Here is a 19763-nt window from a genome sequence, read left to right as displayed (position 1 = left end):
TTTGGATGATGACTCACGTGGGGAAAAATTATATATGCTAGTATGAGGATTTTGGTATAGTTTTTAAAATAATTTTGCATTGCAAAACATGTTTGAATGTTGAGTTAATATTTGTTTTTAGTGTGTTTTTTGGTTAATGAGTGCAGTGCTTTTAAGAACAGGGTCGGGGGAAAGCATAAAGATATGTTTGAAGAAGACTGAAAGCAGTGTATGGAGATGGTGGTGGTGTGTGCAGACCCTGCCCAGGTAAGCTCTGGAAAGGTCAGATCTTGCTTTAATAAATATTCTTTCCAGAAAACTTCACTCCTGAAGGTATAATAGTAGCACTTATTAGGGCACTGGATGCCTCTGGGCATTGCTAATGAGCTTCAGAGACTTTTGCCTGTAGGTCACCAATATGAATCCAGACACTGGAATTAATATTATCAATACAGGATATCATCAAAAACTAGTTGAACCATAAATTGTTTTATTAAATCCAAAGTTCAAATGATATCTATACAATTACTCTAAACATGTCTAAAAATCCTATATAATAAGTAGTGCCTACCTCCATACAGTGACAGTCATTCATGAGCATTTGATTAAGATACTCAAAGGGCTAGACCTGAGTGCTTAACCCTTCAAGAGTTCACTCTTTAACAAACAAGTAAAAAAGCAGCAAAGAATCCTGTGGCACCTTATAAACTAACAGCATGAGCTTTTGTGGGTGAATACTCACTTCATCGGATGCATGTATTCACCCATGAAAGCTCATGCTCCAAAACGTCTGTTAGTCTATAAGGTGCCACAGGATTCTTTGCTGCTTTTACGGATCCAGACTAACATGGCTACCCCTCTGATACTTAACAAACAAGTGATGTCATTGCCAATTGCTGACCTTAGCTATGAAACAGATTTGGACACTCTGGGGTTGGATTCTTTTCTGAGGCCTGGACTAGACAAGAGTTATAACTGGGTCGCTTTCTTCAAGATAACATCAGTATGTTAAAAGACACTATCAGTACATTACTGAACTCCTTTAATCAGTTCATGATCATCTTCTATAATTTAGAGTGTTTTTCAAGGACTTTTCCTCCTATCTTACCTTTTAATGTCAGCATTCTTCCCAAAGCTTGTCTTGCTAGATGCCATATTCCTTCTAGCCTTTTAAACCCATTATTTTCAACGCCGTTACATTCTCACCCCACCCCACCCCTCCATTTTCAAAGCATTCCATGGTTGCTAAAAGCTCCTTTGTTTTAGTTAAACTACAAAAGATGTTTTCCCTCCTTCCTTACACCAGCCCACTGCAGTTAGGGATTAAAAGTTGTTCTTTTCTAACGGATGCTTGGTAGCCGTCTTTATGAGATGAGTTTGGGTCTCTGTTCCAGCTCCCATATGTCACAAAGTAACTGCCACGCTTTGCATTGATTGGCAGACACAGCAGAGAGGCCAAGAACTTCATGGACCATGGAATAAATCCCACCTGTTACTTTTAAAGACAATTCCTCCAGTTAAAGGCTGAGTTATGCTGGCTGGGCAGTGTCCTGCTCTGCTACTGCACAATAGATAAGCAGAGGGCTTTTTTCAGTAGAGCTGTATGGGTACTCATACTGTTAAAGATGGAGTTTTTGGTTATATGCAAATATCTCATTTTGTTCAAGGTATCTAATGAGCATATGGAGCTGAACAAACCTAGGCAGCTGTGCGGTTATTGACAGACTGATGAAGGTGAAGAGGAAAACAAATGCTCCTCTCTTGCTGAAGCAGTGCATTCTGAGCCCTCCAGATCTCTCTGCCTAATGTGTCAAACCTCTCTAGATCATCTGCTGGTAGTCATGGCTTTGGGAGAGGCTGGAGCTTTTACATCAGCAACAGCATGTTCAAAAGGCCAATGGTCAACCTAGCAGGTAATGTGAGATACAAAGGGGGTCTGGTTACCTTTGTCTTCCTTTTCCAACTTTTAATTCAGACCTCTCTTCTTCCCAGTACTATATGGGAGATCCTTTACCCACTGTGGTGAAAATCTAAAGAGCTAGATGGCAAATAAGCTATTGAAAAATCTCCCTCTGACATGCGAGTTAATTTCAAGTTAGTTAATTCTCTAACATTCCTAGTGATCCATATCTTCTAAGAAGTTACTTACCTTTTTGAGGAACTAGGTTCAAAAGGGTACCAGATCATTAGATTTAACTGTCAGCTACTCCAGACTTGTCTCCAGGCCCTGGCTGGATTTAAATGATCAGATTTCTCAAATAACTGTCTCTGTGCAGCGGTTCCAGACAAATCATGGTTTTATTTTCTTGGCGAGCCTACTGATTCTGTGCAGGAATAATATGGAGTGTCTCCTATAGGGAATCTCAAATGCTAGTAACTTTTGAGTTATGTAATGGCTCTCCAACAAATGGTCCAGAAATAAATAACTTCTTTGCAGCCCAGCATACCTATTCCACTTGCTAATTCCCTATACAGGCTTCCTGATGGCAAGGTTTGAACAATTCTTTACCCACTGAAATCTTAATCTTAAAAAAATCTTACCCAATACTTATCCTATTTTAATTGACCATGTTGCTGAGATCAACCCTCTTGAAAAGCTGCTCTTTACAGTCCTAAGAGGAGAGGCTCTTTCCCTTTGTAGAGTACCCTGATGGCTTGCAGGCTGGCATCCATGTAACCACCTGATTTATTGCTGGGCACATGATAGCCCACCATCATGACTGAAGTCATAGCTGTACCATTGAGTTGTGCTAAATTTGACATCATGGCCCTCCCGTATAGTGGCAGCCAGTTGTTCAGGGAACCTTTAGACTAAGACCTGAAGAAAATAAAAAGGTGAATAATGTGCCTATCACCCAGGAAAAGTTGGAAGCTTTCATTTCCAGTTCTTATTTTCATGCCCAGCAAGACTTCAGGTATACCTCCTCTTTTGATATACCAGAAAGAATAAGAAGTTCCTATTCCTATCAGGTCGGAGGTACTGCTTGTGGTGGCAGTGTCCATCTCCAGTCCTATCAAAAGTCATAAGAACATAAAAACAGCCATACTGTTGGGGGTCAGCCAAAGGGCCATCTATCCCAGTATCCCTGTCTTCCGACAGTGGCCAATGCCAGGTGTCCCAGAGAGAATGAACAGAACAGGTAATCATCAAGTGATCTATCCCTTGTCGCTCATTCCCAGCTTCTGGCAAACAGAGGCTAGGGACACCATTCCTGCCAATCCTGGCTACTAGCCATTGATGGACATATCTTCCATGAATGTATTTTTCTTTTTTGAGCCCTGTTTTAGCCTTGGGCTTCACAACATCCTTTTGACTATTTTATTATCCTGAGGATACTTCAAATTGAAGATGTGCTTCTTTGCTTTCAACACTAGTTGGAGGGTCGTTTCTTAAGACAGAAGAGTTAGATCAGTTGTCAAAAGCAGTTACTTCCTGCATCTTTCCCTGCTGTCTTGCTTCCTTGTCTCCTGGAGAAGAAATCCAATATAAAGAGATTATTCAATACCTGTTCAGCAATAGAGACAATGATGAGCAACTCTCAGAATCCTGATCAATTTTGTTGATCAAAAACAGATTTCAAAATGATTGTCCTATCTTAGAGTTCCATTTGGACCCCAGATGGAGTCCACCATTTCAATGCCCTTAGCAATTATACCAAATAATATTTCAGCCTCCAAAACACTTGCTTACTTTTTACATAATCCCCAAGCTGAAGTAATACCTTTTGGTTTTGTGTTGCAAGTCTTCTTCAGTATTGTGCTCTGCCTTTTGGATTGCCATCTGTACTGTAAGTTTTCACCAAGCTAATGTTAGTGACAGATCCATTTCTGGAAACAAGGGTTGGCAACTTTTCCCTGTTTAGCTGATCTGCCATCAACATGCCCTGGAGTATTCAGTCTTGTGCACTTTAGTGCTGATCAAAATGATCCTACTGACTGAAACTATCTTGAACATAAGAATAGTGAAGCTTACGAGAAATTGGCCATCTGAAAATGAATAGATTGAGGAACTGTTGGGTATACAACATATATATATATATAAGCATATATTTAAAGTGTATATAGAAAGATTTCTATATTATTTTAATAAAACAAAATTATAAACCTTTATTTGAAGTGCTGGTTTATATATTTATATACATATATTTAACTGGAGAGTGCCTCTATCAAGCATATTTGTACAGTAGAACCTCAGAGTTACGAGCACTAGAGTTATGACACCTCATTTGGAACCAGAAGTACACAATCAGGCAGCTGCACAGACACCACCCTCCCCCCCCCCCCCCCCGCCAACAAACAAACAAAAAAAAGCAAATACAGTACTGTGTGTTAAATGTAAACTATTAAAAAAATAAAGAGAAAGCAGCGTTCTTCTTCTGCATAGTAAAGTTTCAAACCTGTATTATGTCAATATTCAGTTGTAGACTTTTGAAAGAACGACCATAACTTTTTTCAGAATTGTGAACATTTCAGATTTATGAACAACCTCCATTCCTGAGGTCTCTAATTACTGTATTTCAATATAAAAATACTCATTGTGACCCTCTGGAAATGTTGACTTCTACCAAAACATACACTTTCCCAAACATTGTTTGGAAAGACTCTTGAGGTTCATTGTAAGAATGGGTTTCTCCAAGTAGATGTATTGAGAGAATGCTTTACTGAGTCCTTTCATGTTATGATTTCTTTACTGATTTCAGCTGAAGCATTCAATGATAAATGTGAGGTTTTTATATCAGTGCTTCAGACTTTTCAGTAAGATTCCTCAGACCATATGTAACATGGATTGTAAATCGACCTGTGCAGAAACCACAGTTGTTAGTTCTCATTTTAGGGTTAAGACAGTAATTCAGTCAGTTCAGTACTATGAACGTAAACAGTTTCCCTTGGACTGGTAACAGGTGCTGTTTTCCATGAATATATAAACTCATGGAATAGCAAAGGAGGGGTTACATTAAATGAAACTTATCTTTAAAATGTTGGGATCCAGTTCTCCAGACACTTCTCATTGGAATAGCTTTGATTATTATGTTATCCCATTGACAGCAGTGTTTGTAGGATCAGTTACTTGCTCTATATTTCAAATTTACTCACTGTTTTTGACCTCTTAAATATTTGTGTGTGTCATGGGGTAGATACACCCCAATAAGAGGTGTCAAGTTGCATGCGACAAATAATGGGTTACAGCTCAAGTGGCTAGAGTAGATCCAGCTCTCCTAGCCTATAAAGCAGGACAGCATGGCCTTATAGACAGAGCCCATGGGGCTGCGTTGGCGCTCAGGGCTATGTGGCCTTGCAGCTGGAGCCCTTAAGTAGTGCCTGCACCCCGAAGTGGGTAGGGGGACCCTGGCCTACCCTTCTCCACCAGGTCCTGACCCAAGGCCCTGTGAAACCAGGAGTCTGCAGTTTGGCTCAGTTCCCTATTTTAACAGTTGTGTTCCCATGGTTGCTTCCTACCCTTGGTTCCTGCTCTGTGAGTTCTCCTGGGGGTGTCAGCCTTCCGATTCACTCTCATCCTCTAGGGTCTAGTGGTTCTGCCGTTGATCCCAGCAGCTTGGCCTCCATGATCGGTAGCCCCTGCAACTCCCTGGCAGGAGCCTGCAGTGTGTGTGCACTCTCCTCCTCAGCCAGCCCAGACTGAGCTAGACCACTCCCTTTTATATCCTGTCTCCTGGTTGAGCATGCCCAGCAGAGGCAAGGGGGCATGGCCTCTTTGGCGCTTAACCTGAGTGGGGTCTGTGCAGGGTAGGTACACCCTGCCACACACCCTATCCCTCAAGCAAGGGCCCAGCGAGGGTCCTTCTCCTTCATCCTCCCCTCCTATTCAGGAAAGGCAACCTGCATTAGCATGAGCTCTGCTTACATGGTGTAGTACCGTGAACGCGTAGTGCTGGAAGGAGAGGTTGACCAGCACATAATCTGGATATTCGAGTCCTTCATGGTGTTGATCTGTGTGTGGTCTGTGATGAGGTGGAAGGGGCCCCCTAGTAGGTAATACCTTAGGGCCTCAATTGCCCACTTTGCTGCTAAGCCCTCCTTCTCAATGGTGGCATATTTAGTCTCCTTGGAGAACAGCTTCCGGCTCAGGTAGAGCATGGAGCATTCCTCCCCATCCAGCTCCTGTGACAATATGGCCCCAAACCCCACTTCTGAGGCGTCCGTCTGTAGAAAGAATGGCTTTGAAAAATTTGGGTGAACTAGATACAGCCCATCACAATGTGAAAGATAAGGACCCTGTGATGAACTGTACAAATTCAGTTGAGCGCGTACACCAGGGACGGGCAACCTTTTACCTGAGGGCCGCATCGGGTTTCTGAAATTGCATGGAGGGCTGGTTAGGGGAGGCTGTGCCTCCCCAAACAGCCAGGCGTGGTCCGGCCCCCACCCCCATCCGACATCCCTCCTCCACCTGCTTCTCGCCTCCTGATGACCCCCACCCCATCCAACCCCCCGCTCCTTCCTGACTGCCCCACCAGGACTCCTGCCCCATCCAACCACCCTTCTCCCTGCCCGCCTCCAGGCCCCCTGCCCCTAACTGCCCCCTCATCCCTACCTGTCCCCTGCTTGCCCCATCCAACCCCCCTCTCCTTCCTGACTTCCCCTTGGGGACCGCTGCTCCCATTCAATCCCCCTGTTCCTCGCCCTCTGACCGCACCGAGCCCTATCCCCACCTCCACCCTCTGACCACCACCCCGAACTCCCCTGCCGTCTTTCCAACCCGCCCCCCCCCCCCACTCCCTGCCCCCTTACCGCACTGCCTGGAGCATCGGTGGCTGGTGGTACGACTGCACCAGGACAGGCAGCTGCGCCGCACAGAGCACAGGGTCAGGCCCTGGCTCTGCAGCTGTGCTGCCCTAGGAGCTCACTGCTCCGCTGCCCAGAGCATTGCGCCGATGGTGCAGTGAGCTGAGGCTGCAGGGGGAGGGAGAACAGCAGGAGAGGGGCTGGGGTTAGCCTCCCAGGCCAGGAGCTCAGGGGCCGGACAGGATGGCCGTAGTTTGCCCACCTCTGGCATACACCATTGCACTGGGGTTTAAAAAAATAGCTTAGTTGCAAATACAGTACACAGGATCTATCTCACACATCCTCTCCTGACATATCACATGCTACTTTGATCCAGTGTTGACAGTACTGCTGGAGCTTTGATTTAACTTCATTGTATTTTAGTCTTTGCTAGACTGTCTTGCCTGTTTACATTTTACTGTATTTATACTGTGTATTAGTAGTGTACATTTTTATGTTTTTTATTTTTATTTTTGCAGTAGCACCCACAGGGTGCTAGGCTCCATACAAACGGAAAAGAACATAGAAGTTTTAAATATGGTACTGGTTTTATAATTTATAGAGTGTATTTCCCTGATCCTGTTTTTCTGCCAAAAAGTGTTTAATGTTTTAATGATTGTATTAGTTTTTCATACTTTCATCCTTAATTAATTATGTGGTGATGTTATATTATTAGTCCCTTTTAACTGAAACAGCAACGGGTTGGTGCAAGACTTAGATTTTACTCTATTTTGCTAGCACATTAGAAACTGTAACGTATTTTGGCATAATGCTGTTTTTTGTTTGTAACTTAATTATTGTAAGTATTGGCAGTATTGCGTTATATAGATGGATACTTCATATAACTTTACTTTGACTGATATTCCTATTTCTGATTTGTGTCTCTGATTTTATAGTACGGTGGTATCACTTCAGTTTTTCTCTCTCTAACTGTTTGTTTACTTAGTTTCCTTTTATTGCTACTGTTATAGGACATATGTGATGTGAGCTGAATCTTGTGAGCAACTGGCTCCATCGAGTAATACTTATGTTTGTGGGCAACCTGCTACAAACCCTTTACATTTTTAGAATATTAGTTATCTGCAATTTATACTAATAAACCTTTTTAATGCACTGATTTACAGTTCATCATTAAAATTGTGTCTAAACTTTTTCTGAAAAATAGTAACTCTTATGTTTTGTCATCTTTGTGTGAACAGAGACTCTGGTACCCTATCCCAACTCCCATTACCTTGAATGGGAGGATTGTGTGTGTTCCCCTGCAGAGCGATGAGTAGAAGTTGTTAATGATGATAAATTGTCTGAAATTGCAAACCAGACATTTGTTCAACGTTTTTCCATAGCAGTTTTATTACTTTTTTAAAAAGGATTGTTTGGGGGACAACCTAGAGAATACTTTTTTAATGTGTCTGTTAAAAATAACAGGTTTTGCTTTTTCCACTGTCAAATTAGCAGGTTGTTTTAATAATGAAGTTATTTGAAGATAGCTGGAATTATACCAGAATTCCTGCCAGCTGTGATATTGGGAGCACTAAACATATATGCAGCTTACTGTTACATTATACATTAAGTCCCATTTCATTATTAGATAGCATACCATTCAACTTTGAATTTTAAGTTTCTGTGTCTTTTTATGGCTAATGTTTTTAGTGGGATTTTTTTAAAGTAACTTTTATTATTATGGTCTCTGACTTTTCTGAACTGGTTATTTTGTGTTCCGTGATGTACTCTAAGGCTGAGATAAGAAACTTGTACAGTAACTCCTCACTTAACGTTGTAGTTATGTTCTTGAAAAATGCAACTTTAAGCCAAATGATGTTAAGCTAATCCAATTTCCCCATAAGAATTAATGTAAATTGGGGGGGGTTAGGTTCCTGGGGGAAAAAATTTAGCCAGACAAAAGACATTACATACATATACAATATAAGTTTTAAACAATTTTAAACAAACAATGTAATACAGGTATAAATTTTAAACAAAGAATTTAATGCTGTACTCAGCAATGAAGATTATGAGGCTTGGTTGAGGTGGTGGAGTCAGAGGATGAAAGAAGGTGGATTGTCCAGCTGCTCCTCTTGCTGTTCTTTCCAAAGTGCTGGGGGGTGCTCAACCCCCAACTCTTCCAGCCCCTGCTCTACCTCCTCCTCCCCCCGAGCGTGCCACGTTCTCGCTCCTCCCCACACCTCCCGCCCGCAGCAATCAGCTGTTTCGGGGCATTCAGGAGGCAGTGGGGGGTGGGGAGGAAGACTGCGTGCCATGTCCTTGCTTCTCCCCCCAGAGCCTCCTGAACTCTGCGAATTGGCTGATTGCTGCAGGTGGGAGGTGCTGATCCGCAGGGCTGCTGGTTGGTAGGAGGCACTAATGGGGGTGGAAGGGAGCTGCCGGCCCACTCTAGGTCCAAGCCCCCACAGCCAAACAAAGTTATAAGCAATCATTGCGCACATTAATGAGTATGTTCTCTAATTGATCAGCGACATAACAACAAAACGTTAACTAGGATGACGTTAAGTGAGGAGTTACTGTATTTAGGAAAAAGCTTTTGGGGAAAAAGTTATACTGATTGTGAGCTGACCAGTTAAGTTTATTGGAAAAACAAATTATATTTGAAAGGAAATAGGTATTATAGAAAACTTTGCTTCTGTGTCTTTTAATTTTGGTGGACGCAATTTAACATAACAAACGGCTGTTTAGTGTTATGGTGCCCTGTTAAGCTGTCATTTTCTTGAAAGTTAACTTATCTTTCCTTGAGGCATCAGCTCACATGGCACTGCTGTCAAATTTTAGCATCAAAATATAGATGCCATCTTTCAACTTCAAGCTGTGAACCACATGTACACGTTTTGTCCAATGAATTTGAGTATTATGAAAAAAAGTGTGCATTTTTTATATGACCCCGATTGACTTAAGTATGTGCTTCCTTGTAGAGGAATGGACTTAAGCACATGCCTGATTTTAAGTTATTGCTTAAATGCTGTACTGGTTCAGGCCCCAGTGTCTTGTTTTTTATCATCTTTAGGACAAATCTCACAGTATCACTTTAATTTAAGCGCAGGCGTGCTGAGCATTGTATAGACACTCAAATACGACAGTTCTTCTCTAAAGAGTTTACAGTCTAAAAGACAGTCACAGGGAAGAGAAGACAAGACTCATTAGGAGATCCAGAGGGAGGGAATTGACTAAGATTTTTGCTCCAGCATTATTCTTCTATTATATGAAATTGGGATGGAAGTGATGTTTGACCCAGGCTAGTTATTGGGATGAAATAGTAAGGAGGAAAGCTTCAAAGGCAAAACATAGCTATTTACTCCAGTATATTTATACCTACAAGCAAAACTGATTGGCCACTGTAAGATGAATTGTATGATGTTGCTGTAGTGTTGTGTTTATTCATTCCATATATTATAGTTTATTAATGATGAGTCAAGTCTTGCCCTCCATTGAGCTCAGTGAAATTACTTCAGTGATGAATTTAGCCCATTAAATTCAGTTGTGATTAAGTATAAAAAAAAAAAAAAGAAAGATGTCCAGTCTAATATCTAAATCCATTTCCTTTAAAGGAATACAACCATGTAGCTTATACCACCAATTTTGACCTACTTTTAACTTATTTAATAGAGAATATCCCCACAATGCAATTTTTAAAGACCCACAGTCAAGAAGGGGTGTGAAATGGTGGTTTGAGCAGGGACCTGGGAGTCTGAACTTGTGGGTTTTAGTCCTTGCTCTGCTGTTGACTTTCTGTATAATTTTTTGACTCGTTACTTAATCTCTGTGTCTCTATTTAAAATGTAAAAGGTAAAATGGGAATGGTACCCCACAAGGTAGGCAAGAGATGTGATACTTATCTCTAAGGCATTTTGATAGCCTCTCCTACAAGGATCTACAGAAGATTAAAGGCGCAACTGTTTAGGTCACATCTACAGCTGGATTTGCTTTCTTGCTGACATAGCTGGTGCTACAACATAGCTCTGGGAACTGAGATTAATCAATAATGCTATTAAGCAAATAGGAATTAGAACACAACATGGTTGCATTGTGTATCCTAATCAACATGTTGTGGGGAGAGGGAGTATCAAAGTTTGTCAATCAGTTTAATTATTGTGTTTCCAGGTTTCTAAATAGATATGACACATAGCAGAGAGAGAAATAAAAACTAAAAGAGTTCTGATGCATCATTTAATTTTATACCTGTGAGCTTATTTTTAACATAGTCACGTGTTCTGGCTTCAATTTCAGGTAGTAGCACTGGCCTATGGATGATGGAAGTGGGTTTGGTAGACCCTCTCTCTTTTATTTTTATTATTTTTAATTAAGAAATCTTTTCTTCTAACTGCATATTAGCTATATAAAATGCTTCTGTAGTGTGCTGATCATTTAAGATTCTGAGTCATAAATGTGGCAGCTATTTGAAATAACACTGTGAAAACAGATAGTTGTAAATCTCAATTTATTATTTTTTCTTTAAGGACTACTACACCAGGAGAGACTAAACTTTTAGCCTCTGAAATCTATGACATCCTTCAAGCTTCCAACATGTCAGACATGGACGGTGTGAATGAAATGAATTCTTGCCGGCGGAAAGCTCAGTTTTTCCTGGGCAGTACAAATAAACGTGCTAAAACAGTGGTTTTACATATAGATGGCCTTGATGATTCAGTAAGTAAATCTTAAGTACTTGTAATCATTAGGAATCAGACTAGAAATGATAGGGAAATACTGTGATAATGTGCATGCATGTTATATTCAAAACATACTTTGCACCAAAGAAGAAGGGCATTCAAGGAATGCTTGTGTTTACTTTCATGTATGCCAGCAATTCCTGTGAATCATATTTTGAAATACTGATATATAATTTAAATTCACCCAAGATGCTTAATACAAGAAATATTAATGGCTAGTTGCTTTGTAACTTTGTATTTTTAAATAATTCCATTTCCATCTTTGCCAGTTTTGTTTCCTGTTTCAGTCACCTTTAGAATAAATGAGGTACTGCCTTTTATCTATCTCAATTCATGATATCGCTCTGTGATCAGAGCATTGGCATCAAAACCATTCCTTACTTTTCACTATTGCCTGTACAGCATGAAAGATACTAGACACTGACTAATCTGCTATTATAACTCTAATGTAAGGAACATTGAATTTTGTTAGCTCCCTTTTGCTACATCTTTTTGTAGTCCGAGATGTTTTCTACTATAGTGACCAGACTGGCACTTGAGATAGTGAGATCTCACTGCGTCTTTATGTAATGTCAAAATAACTTCTACAGATTTATCCACCATACCCCTGTGTACAACACCCCAGGGCTATGTTTGCCTTTTTACGGCTGCCAAACAGCATGTAGATTGTTTGAGCATGTTCTTCACAAGTGCCCTCAGGTCTCTGTATCTTCAGCTTTGTACCCATTTTAAATGATCAGACCTGATCCTTTGTTTTGTTACTTTACACTTTGCCAAGTAAGCCTGTCTGGGAACCTAGTTTATCAATAGCATTCCCTCCTCATGTTTTCTTGTAAGTACATTTAGCTCCTTTTGAAATTAGATTGTATGCCAAGTCATTTATATGGGTAGTAAAGAAATTAATACTTATCTTGGAACCCTTCACTTGTTTGTGATATAGACAGGCAAAACTTTATCAGCACCACTTGCTTTTATATCTACAAACCAGTTTTTAATCCATTCCAATAGTATGCTCCTATTAAGTTTACTAACGTTGTAGCTCATTTGTGCATCAGAGTCTCTAAAGCTTCTCTAAAACCCAGATAAACTCTGTCCACTTCTCCTTTGTCTGCCAATTCAAGTATATGCAATCCTGTAAATGGACTGAGGCCAGCAGATCTGAAGACCATTTATTTGTGTTCCCTGACAAATGGAGCTAATGCAGCTCTTTCCCACAATGCTTAAACAGGGCTGCCCAGAGGATTCAGGAGGTCTGGGATCTTTGGCGGCGGGGGGGCCCCGCCACCAAAGACCTGCCCCAGGACCCACCGCCAAAGTGCCGGAAGGACCCCCCACCACAGGTCTCGGGGCACTTTGGTGGCAGGTCCCCTGACCCGCCGCCAAATTGTCGACAACTCGGAGCGGAAGAAGCTCCGGGGGTCCGGTCCCTTCAAGAGTTTTCCAGGGCCCCCGGAGCGAGTGAAGGACCCCGCTCCAGGGGCCCCGAAAAATTCTCATGTGGGCCTGGGGCAAATTGCCCCTCTTGCTTCCTCCCTCCCCCTCCAGGTGGCCCTGTGCTTAAAAATTGAAATTGCAAAGATATTCATTGCCATCATAGTAAAAAGTGTATAACAAAGTATTTAGATGTTTGAATCCAGAAAGCAGAACTTCAGGCTTCTCTGGTTGCCTGGAGTACACCAGTGTGTTTTCTCAGCTCATTATTAAAGGAAGAGAAGAATCTGGCTGTGTGCTGGCTGGATTAGCTAATGTACATAGTTCTGAGTTTTATGAGACTATCAAAGAAACCCTAGTGATATTCTAGGTGCCTGGTATAACACAGCAGCAGTAAAACATCCCTACAAAGCAGTTTTAAGTGTTAGAATAACTTGGGAACTATAAAATGGCAGAAGATGTGAACAATAATAATAACTTAGCTTTATATAGCACTTACCTGAGACCTAATCTTTAAGTGTGTAACTTCATGTATGTGTATATATATGCATACACGGCTGCCCTTGGCTTTTTTTTCCAGGCCTGTGAAACATTATTGCTGTCAAATAACTTACTTTATCCCTGCCAAAATTAAAGCAAACAAAACAACTTATGTCTCCAATGCCTCTTCCCTGCCCCCATAATTGACTCTTGTCTGGAGGGATGATCCATCACCTACCTCTGTGTATTTGTGTGAATAAATAAGTGTTTTTATTAAATTATTTTTCTTTTTAAACTTAAGCATTATCTCAATCTATCAAACACATCTGCAGGAATTCAAAGTTTTGAACTGACTTTCATGTTTTTTTGGGCCTACGAATTCATATGTCAGAGTTGACCTACTTAAGGCTTTTTAGCAGTTCATGTTCTGTAGGAGTAATTGGAAATCCTGTAAATCTTTCTTGTCTTGTTGATCAGTTCATTCAAAATAAAGCTACATTCTATAGAGTTTGATAATGATCTCTGTCAAAAAAACAAAGTGTAGTACAACAGAAGTCTGTTGATTGATCTACTGTAGTCTAATCTTCACAATAAGACTTTATAGTGGTAACAAATGGGGGTTCTGTATAATTTTAGCCAGAGTTGGCAGGATTTTTTTTGTCAGCTCCAAATAATCAGAATCTTTTTTATTAATTTTTCAGAACACTACACTAGAGGAAACCTTAGCACTTTTGAGCCCAGTTTTCATTATCCCTCCCACTCCCCCGCCAACTGTAGATGACTCATCTACAATAATTACTTCACAGTATGCAGAGTTGGCCTGATGGTTTTAGGAACAGTTGGCAAGATGAGTCTTTGATATGCATCTCAGACTTAACTGACTCATTATGTAAAACATAGATAACTGAGTTACCTTTAGGTTTTGTTTTCCCCACCCCTAGGTTCCATGCTGTGGTAGAAGGATTGCCCAGCTGAGATTTGTTCATAGTTGTCAATGCAAAGGACATCTGTCCAAATAGATGGAGGTTGCCAAGTTTCCAGCTAGTGAAGGGATTTGTGCACACTCTGGTGAGGCTTAGCATTCATATAGTGTTTTACAGCTTAAAGTAGTAAACTATCTGTGGAATAGGTATTACCCCATTTAGGGAAACAGAGGCACAGATTGTATGATTTGACCAAGCTCTCAGAAGGAGAGACTGTGTCAGCTGATGTATGTATCCATGCAATCATCCCTTGTTTAGTCTACTAAAGCATGTTGCCTCTCGCCCTCTTGTGCCTTCCTTCCTTGTGGCCAGAGGTGGTTTTATTTGTTTTTCACTTGTACAATGCTGTTTGCCTTATCTCTCTCACACACACACTGTTTTGTGTAAAGATATTTAGCCCAGGCCTACTATATTGCTACAATTCTAATTATTAATGTTCTTTAATATAGTCCAAAATGTTCTGACATTCATACGTGCATGGAAGTAAACTGAGTTTTGCCTCCTATATAGTCTAGCCAGGGTGGCCAACCTGAGCGTGAGAATGAGCCAGTTTACCAACGTACATTGCCAAAGAGCCACAGTAATATGTCAGCAACCCCCCATCAGCTCCCACCCCTGCTCCCAGCGCCTCCCACCCACCCGCAGTCCTGCTGATCAGTGCCTCCCCCTCCCTCCCTGCACCTCCCAATCAGCTGTTTTGTGGCTTGCAGGAGACGTGGGGGTGGGGGAGGGAGAGGAGCAAGGGCACTGCAGGCTCGGAGAGGGGGCAGGAGGGGATGGAGTGGGGGCAGGGTCTCTGGCATAGGCTAAGCCCCCTCCCCCCCCCGGCACATTGGAAAGTTGGCGCCTGTAGCTCCAGCTCCAGAGTTGGTGCCTATACAAGGAGCCACATATTAATTTCTGAAGAGCCACGTGTGGCTCCGGAGCCACAGGTTGGCCACCCCTGATCTAGCCAAACCAGTTTGTTAGCAGATCAGTGAAATGAATATGTTTCTTCCTGTATTGAAACCACTATTGTCTAAGTATTGAGCAGTAATTACTGTATAATAATATTAATATGCTTATATAGTACCTTTCTTTCAAAGATCTCACAGCACTTTTCAATTAAAATTAAATACTAAGCCATAAAGAAATCTGATTTTGAACCTAACACTTGAGTCTATAAGACTGCCAAGGGGTGTATGTGTGTGTGAATAGATATAATATAGAAATAAAATCTGGTTACCCAGTACAATGTAGCTTTGTTTGTGGTAGCAGTTTCGCAATAGATATTTTACTCTCTTTGTAATAACCATCTTGTTTTCTAAATATTGAAAAAGTAATAAAACAAGTAGAATAGATGCAACCAGTATAGGTCAATGTAATATTTATTGCACAGTAGGCATTGTCACTTGCTTTAAACATAACATTCCGTTGGTTTTTTTAACCAAACATTTTTTCCCTTGAAATCAGAGTTAAGATTATGCTGTGCTTTGATGTCCATGAGCTGCCACAGATGAGGTAGCTGAAGGATACAACAGCTGCTTTGATGCATTCAGTCAGTTTGGATACAAGGTGTCTGATAACTTAAACACTAACTACACATCAATGAGCACTCCACTCAATCCGGACTTAACCTCAGGGGACTGTTTAGCTGATCATACGGAGAAAAACATTCTTTGCTTTTCAGCACTTTTTCCTGATTATTTACAGTTGATTCCATCCTTGTTTGACTTTTAAAATGTAAGCAAAAATGTTGTAAATTTTGTTATGACAAGATTTGTAGCAATATTAAATGTCAGTATATGTGTATTAAAAATAACTGTAACCTGCACTATTTTTTTTTCTTTTGCAAAATTACCTTATTTATCAGCTGTCTTAAAAAATGCAGGAGTTTGTCATAGCATCAATGGTTAGTATTTTTATATGGCCTTTGCATGTTAATACTTTATTTTTTATTAGTCTCGAAGGAATCTTTGTGAAGAAGCCTTGCTGAAAATTAAAGGAGTTATTAGCTTTACATTTCAAATGGCGGTTCAAAGATGTGTGGTCCGAATTCGCTCAGACTTAAAAGCAGAAGTAAGTACTTACAACTGTGCTTGCTTTAAGGCCTATGCATCTGTTGCAGTTCTATAACACTAAAAGTCTGCCTTTATTTTCCTTGTATTTTCTCCCCCTTGTAGGCTTTGGCAACAGCAATAGCATCAACCAAAGTTATGAAAGCGCAGCAAGTTGTGAAAAGCGAAAGTGGAGAGGAGGTGAGATACAGTTCATTCTAAATAGAGGTGGATCTGGCTTGGATCTTTGATACCTGTACTACCATGCCAATCGTTTCTGTCCCTAAGGAACATACATCGTTGTACTTGTCAGAGATTCATACACAACATAAAGAGGTTAAAGTGTATCCATATAATAGTATTGCTAGAAATTACTGTTGAACTGTTGGCAAGAGATGTAACTGTACAGGACAGCCGTCTCTTTCTGACAGTAGAATCTCCTGACCTGGAGAGATGAGTCTGGAAACTGAGATTTGCCTTCTTGACAGAAACTAATGATGTGGTTTTATTTCGCAGCTGTAGGGAGAGATGGTCTGACTTTTTGGTGGTATTGTTTTACCTTAAACCTGTACTTTTCTTGCATATGATCTAAATAAAAAATGATTTGACAATACCTAATATCTACCATGGCAGTTATTTAGGGAGTGACCCTGAGAGGTGTTCATTGCCTCTCAGGATGAGGCCCTTTATCTTTTTTTTTTTTTTTAATTCATTTTGATTCATAACATTTGACATTTTCTTGAACTCTTCTATTCATCAGGTGCTGGTTCCATTCCAAGATACTCCTGTAGAAGTAGAGCAAAATACAGATCTACCTGACTATTTGCCAGAGGATGAAAGCCCTACAAAGGAACAAGACAAAGCAGTATCTCGGGTTGGGTCACACCCAGAAGGTGCAGCCAGCTGGCTCAGCACAGCAGCCAACTTTCTGTCCAGATCTTTCTACTGGTGACTTGCGTTTGGGGTTAAAGGACTGCATGAACAACCGACAGGGTGGCCAGTTTTCCACTGGTGTGGTGAACTGCCAAGTGCAATTTGCAATAAATTATCACGAAAAGATTTTAGATTACTCAAATGTATGCTGCATTTTACATTTTATTGGCCATTTAGCCTGTTAGGCGGGTCAAAGGACAGAGGCCTCAGATCAAGTCGCTTTTGTTTGTTTTCATGTACATTTTATTGTCTCCTTTTTTAAATGGGTCCATTATTAAAAACCAAACATTTATGCTTATGGAGCTTTAAGTTTGACTTCACATGAAGCAAGCGATAGGGAGAACCCATTCAACTCAAGTCTCAGGACCTCTGAAAGGAAATTCTTATTACTACTAGTTGTGCATGAATCAAAATGCCTTTTTTGGTTTGCCTTATTTCAGATTTATTTCTTTTGGTTTTCTAGACATTGACTCCAGATGAAAATATACCCTGCCTTTGTTTTGCCTTTTATTTTTGCCAACCATGTTCAGAACCAGCATTTCATGTTAATTTTCTGTGTTAAAATAAAGTTGCTACACATTTGAACTTTATAACCTCTTATGTTTATTGAAATATTTTTCAGCCCTTAAACCACTGGTGAGCTATGAGAGATAAGGGATTAAATGAGCAGAAAGAAATATATATGCATATGTTATACAGTGAATAAACTGCTGTAGGAAAATCATTTCAATGATGGGTGTGAGTGACTTTGTGTATATAGTACCAGATGCTACAGACTGCCATTTAGGCTGGTTAAGAAGATCATAGTCCAACAACTGTGATCTGCTCAGGTGATGGTTTATTGCAGTTTCTTCTGAGATAGAAGGTGGGTTGTTGGCCTTACTAGTTATCACACAGTGTCCACTGTAAGTGAATATAGTGGTAACTGAAACTTTATAAACTTGAAAAATAAAACAAATTGAATGCCTGTTCTGCCACAGTGCCACTCTCACAAATTTTGTCTTTAAATTTTTATTGCTTGGCAGAAATCTGATCGGTAGTTGTTTCCTCATATTGCCTTTCATGATTTTCCCATGAAAGCACATCAACTTGGATAAGACAAGAACCATACCTGAACAATTGGCTTTGCCTTGTTGCTTGCAGACAGTATAAGTTTAAAGATGTCTTAGTCATTAATATCTATCTGTTTCGTGACCAGAAAAGATAACAAAAGTAGGTAGAATCTATGAAATTAGATATTTGGAATATTAGTAAGCATTTTCCAGCGTTCTGAAAACTACAGTACTGCTTTGTTGCCTCACAGGAATACAGCTAAAAAAATGTAATGCTATTATAAAACTGACGAAAAAATGTGGTTTTTGTGATGACATCCATGCTATAACATTGACTACATTTTTCAGTTTGGAGAGTGAGACAAACATTTGGTCCATAAAAGTCACTCCCCAGTGTCATGGTCAGGGAATAAAAATCATTCACAGGCTGTCATATTAATGCAACAGTGTACAGGAAAGAATAGTGTAAAATAGCAACAGTAACAAAAGTCAGAGTTGACCCACTTGAATTCAGTGTCATTTGGGTACGAAAAAGCTTACTTGCAGACTAGATGTCTCTGTCTGTTTTTTAATGTATCTAGCTCATTTTGATTCAGGTTTACACGCACAGATTGAAAATACAAGCTTTCCAGGGCATGTATTGCTTTAAATATGTAATATTACTCATATTGCTATCTAGAATGTTACAGTACCAAATGTGTTTCAAAAGCCCTCTGTTCTATAGCCATGAATGCAAAGTTTACTTTTCTCTGTTAACATGTGTTTGCATTTTGCATTACTGCACATCTACTTACTAAATTACTATACCCCTTTGGATATTAATAGTTCAGTACAAGTAGGTATTACAGTTTGTGTGTTCAATCGTTAGGTATGCTATTTTTTGACAGTATTGCAGGTCTTGTAGAACAGTTAAGGCATCTGTACGAGTTTTTGAAATATATTGTAAAATAATAAAGGGTAATATAACTAATCTAAACATACTCCTGCGTCCTGTAGTTTTTGGGATGTAGTAATGACAATTGCCTTCTGTTATGTACTTGGGTTTTCTATTTCCAAAAGCTCATGTTCTTTATTTTTGGATTTCAAGAGTGAAACACAAATGCCTCATCATAATATCAAATGACCCATGCTCGACCATTTCTTTAGTATATTATGCCCTGCGTGTGGCAAATATTTTTTTAGAATGTGCTTTTATTTAAACAGTATTCTTCTTTGAGTGATTGTGCATATTAACATAGGTTTTGTGCTACCTGGTGCAGCCAAATGGTAGAACCTTCTCCCAGCAGTGCCCATTACAGTGCATGTGCAGTTCAGCAATAGTGCCTGATTCTCAGCATGAAGAGGAGGAGGAGATACTGTTCAACAAGAGGAGCTATCAGATGGATACAGACTTTTGATTCTGATTTG

The 19763-nt window shown here is 40.2% G+C and overlaps 1 protein-coding gene across 2 annotated transcripts in view; it reads left to right on the top strand.

The window, feature by feature from the left end:
* ARMC1 (armadillo repeat containing 1) overlaps positions 1 to 19336 on the top strand; it is a 46251-nt gene extending 26915 nt beyond the window's left edge. For both annotated transcript variants that reach the window (XM_032804093.2, XM_075063059.1), the window contains exons 4-7: positions 11229 to 11418; positions 16277 to 16393; positions 16498 to 16572; positions 17132 to 19336. In XM_032804093.2, the coding sequence (XP_032659984.2) occupies positions 11229 to 11418; positions 16277 to 16393; positions 16498 to 16572; positions 17132 to 17323 (574 nt within the window). In that variant the 3' untranslated portion in view covers positions 17324 to 19336. The remainder of the gene's footprint in view (positions 1 to 11228; positions 11419 to 16276; positions 16394 to 16497; positions 16573 to 17131) is intronic.
* The last annotated feature ends 427 nt before the right edge of the window (positions 19337 to 19763 follow it).

The sequence above is a fragment of the Chelonoidis abingdonii genome, chromosome 2 (genome assembly GCF_003597395.2).
Source record: "Chelonoidis abingdonii isolate Lonesome George chromosome 2, CheloAbing_2.0, whole genome shotgun sequence".
NCBI lineage: Eukaryota > Metazoa > Chordata > Testudines > Testudinidae > Chelonoidis > Chelonoidis abingdonii.
The sequence above is the reverse complement of the archived record's forward strand: the minus strand, read 5'-3'. Positions and strand labels throughout refer to the sequence as shown.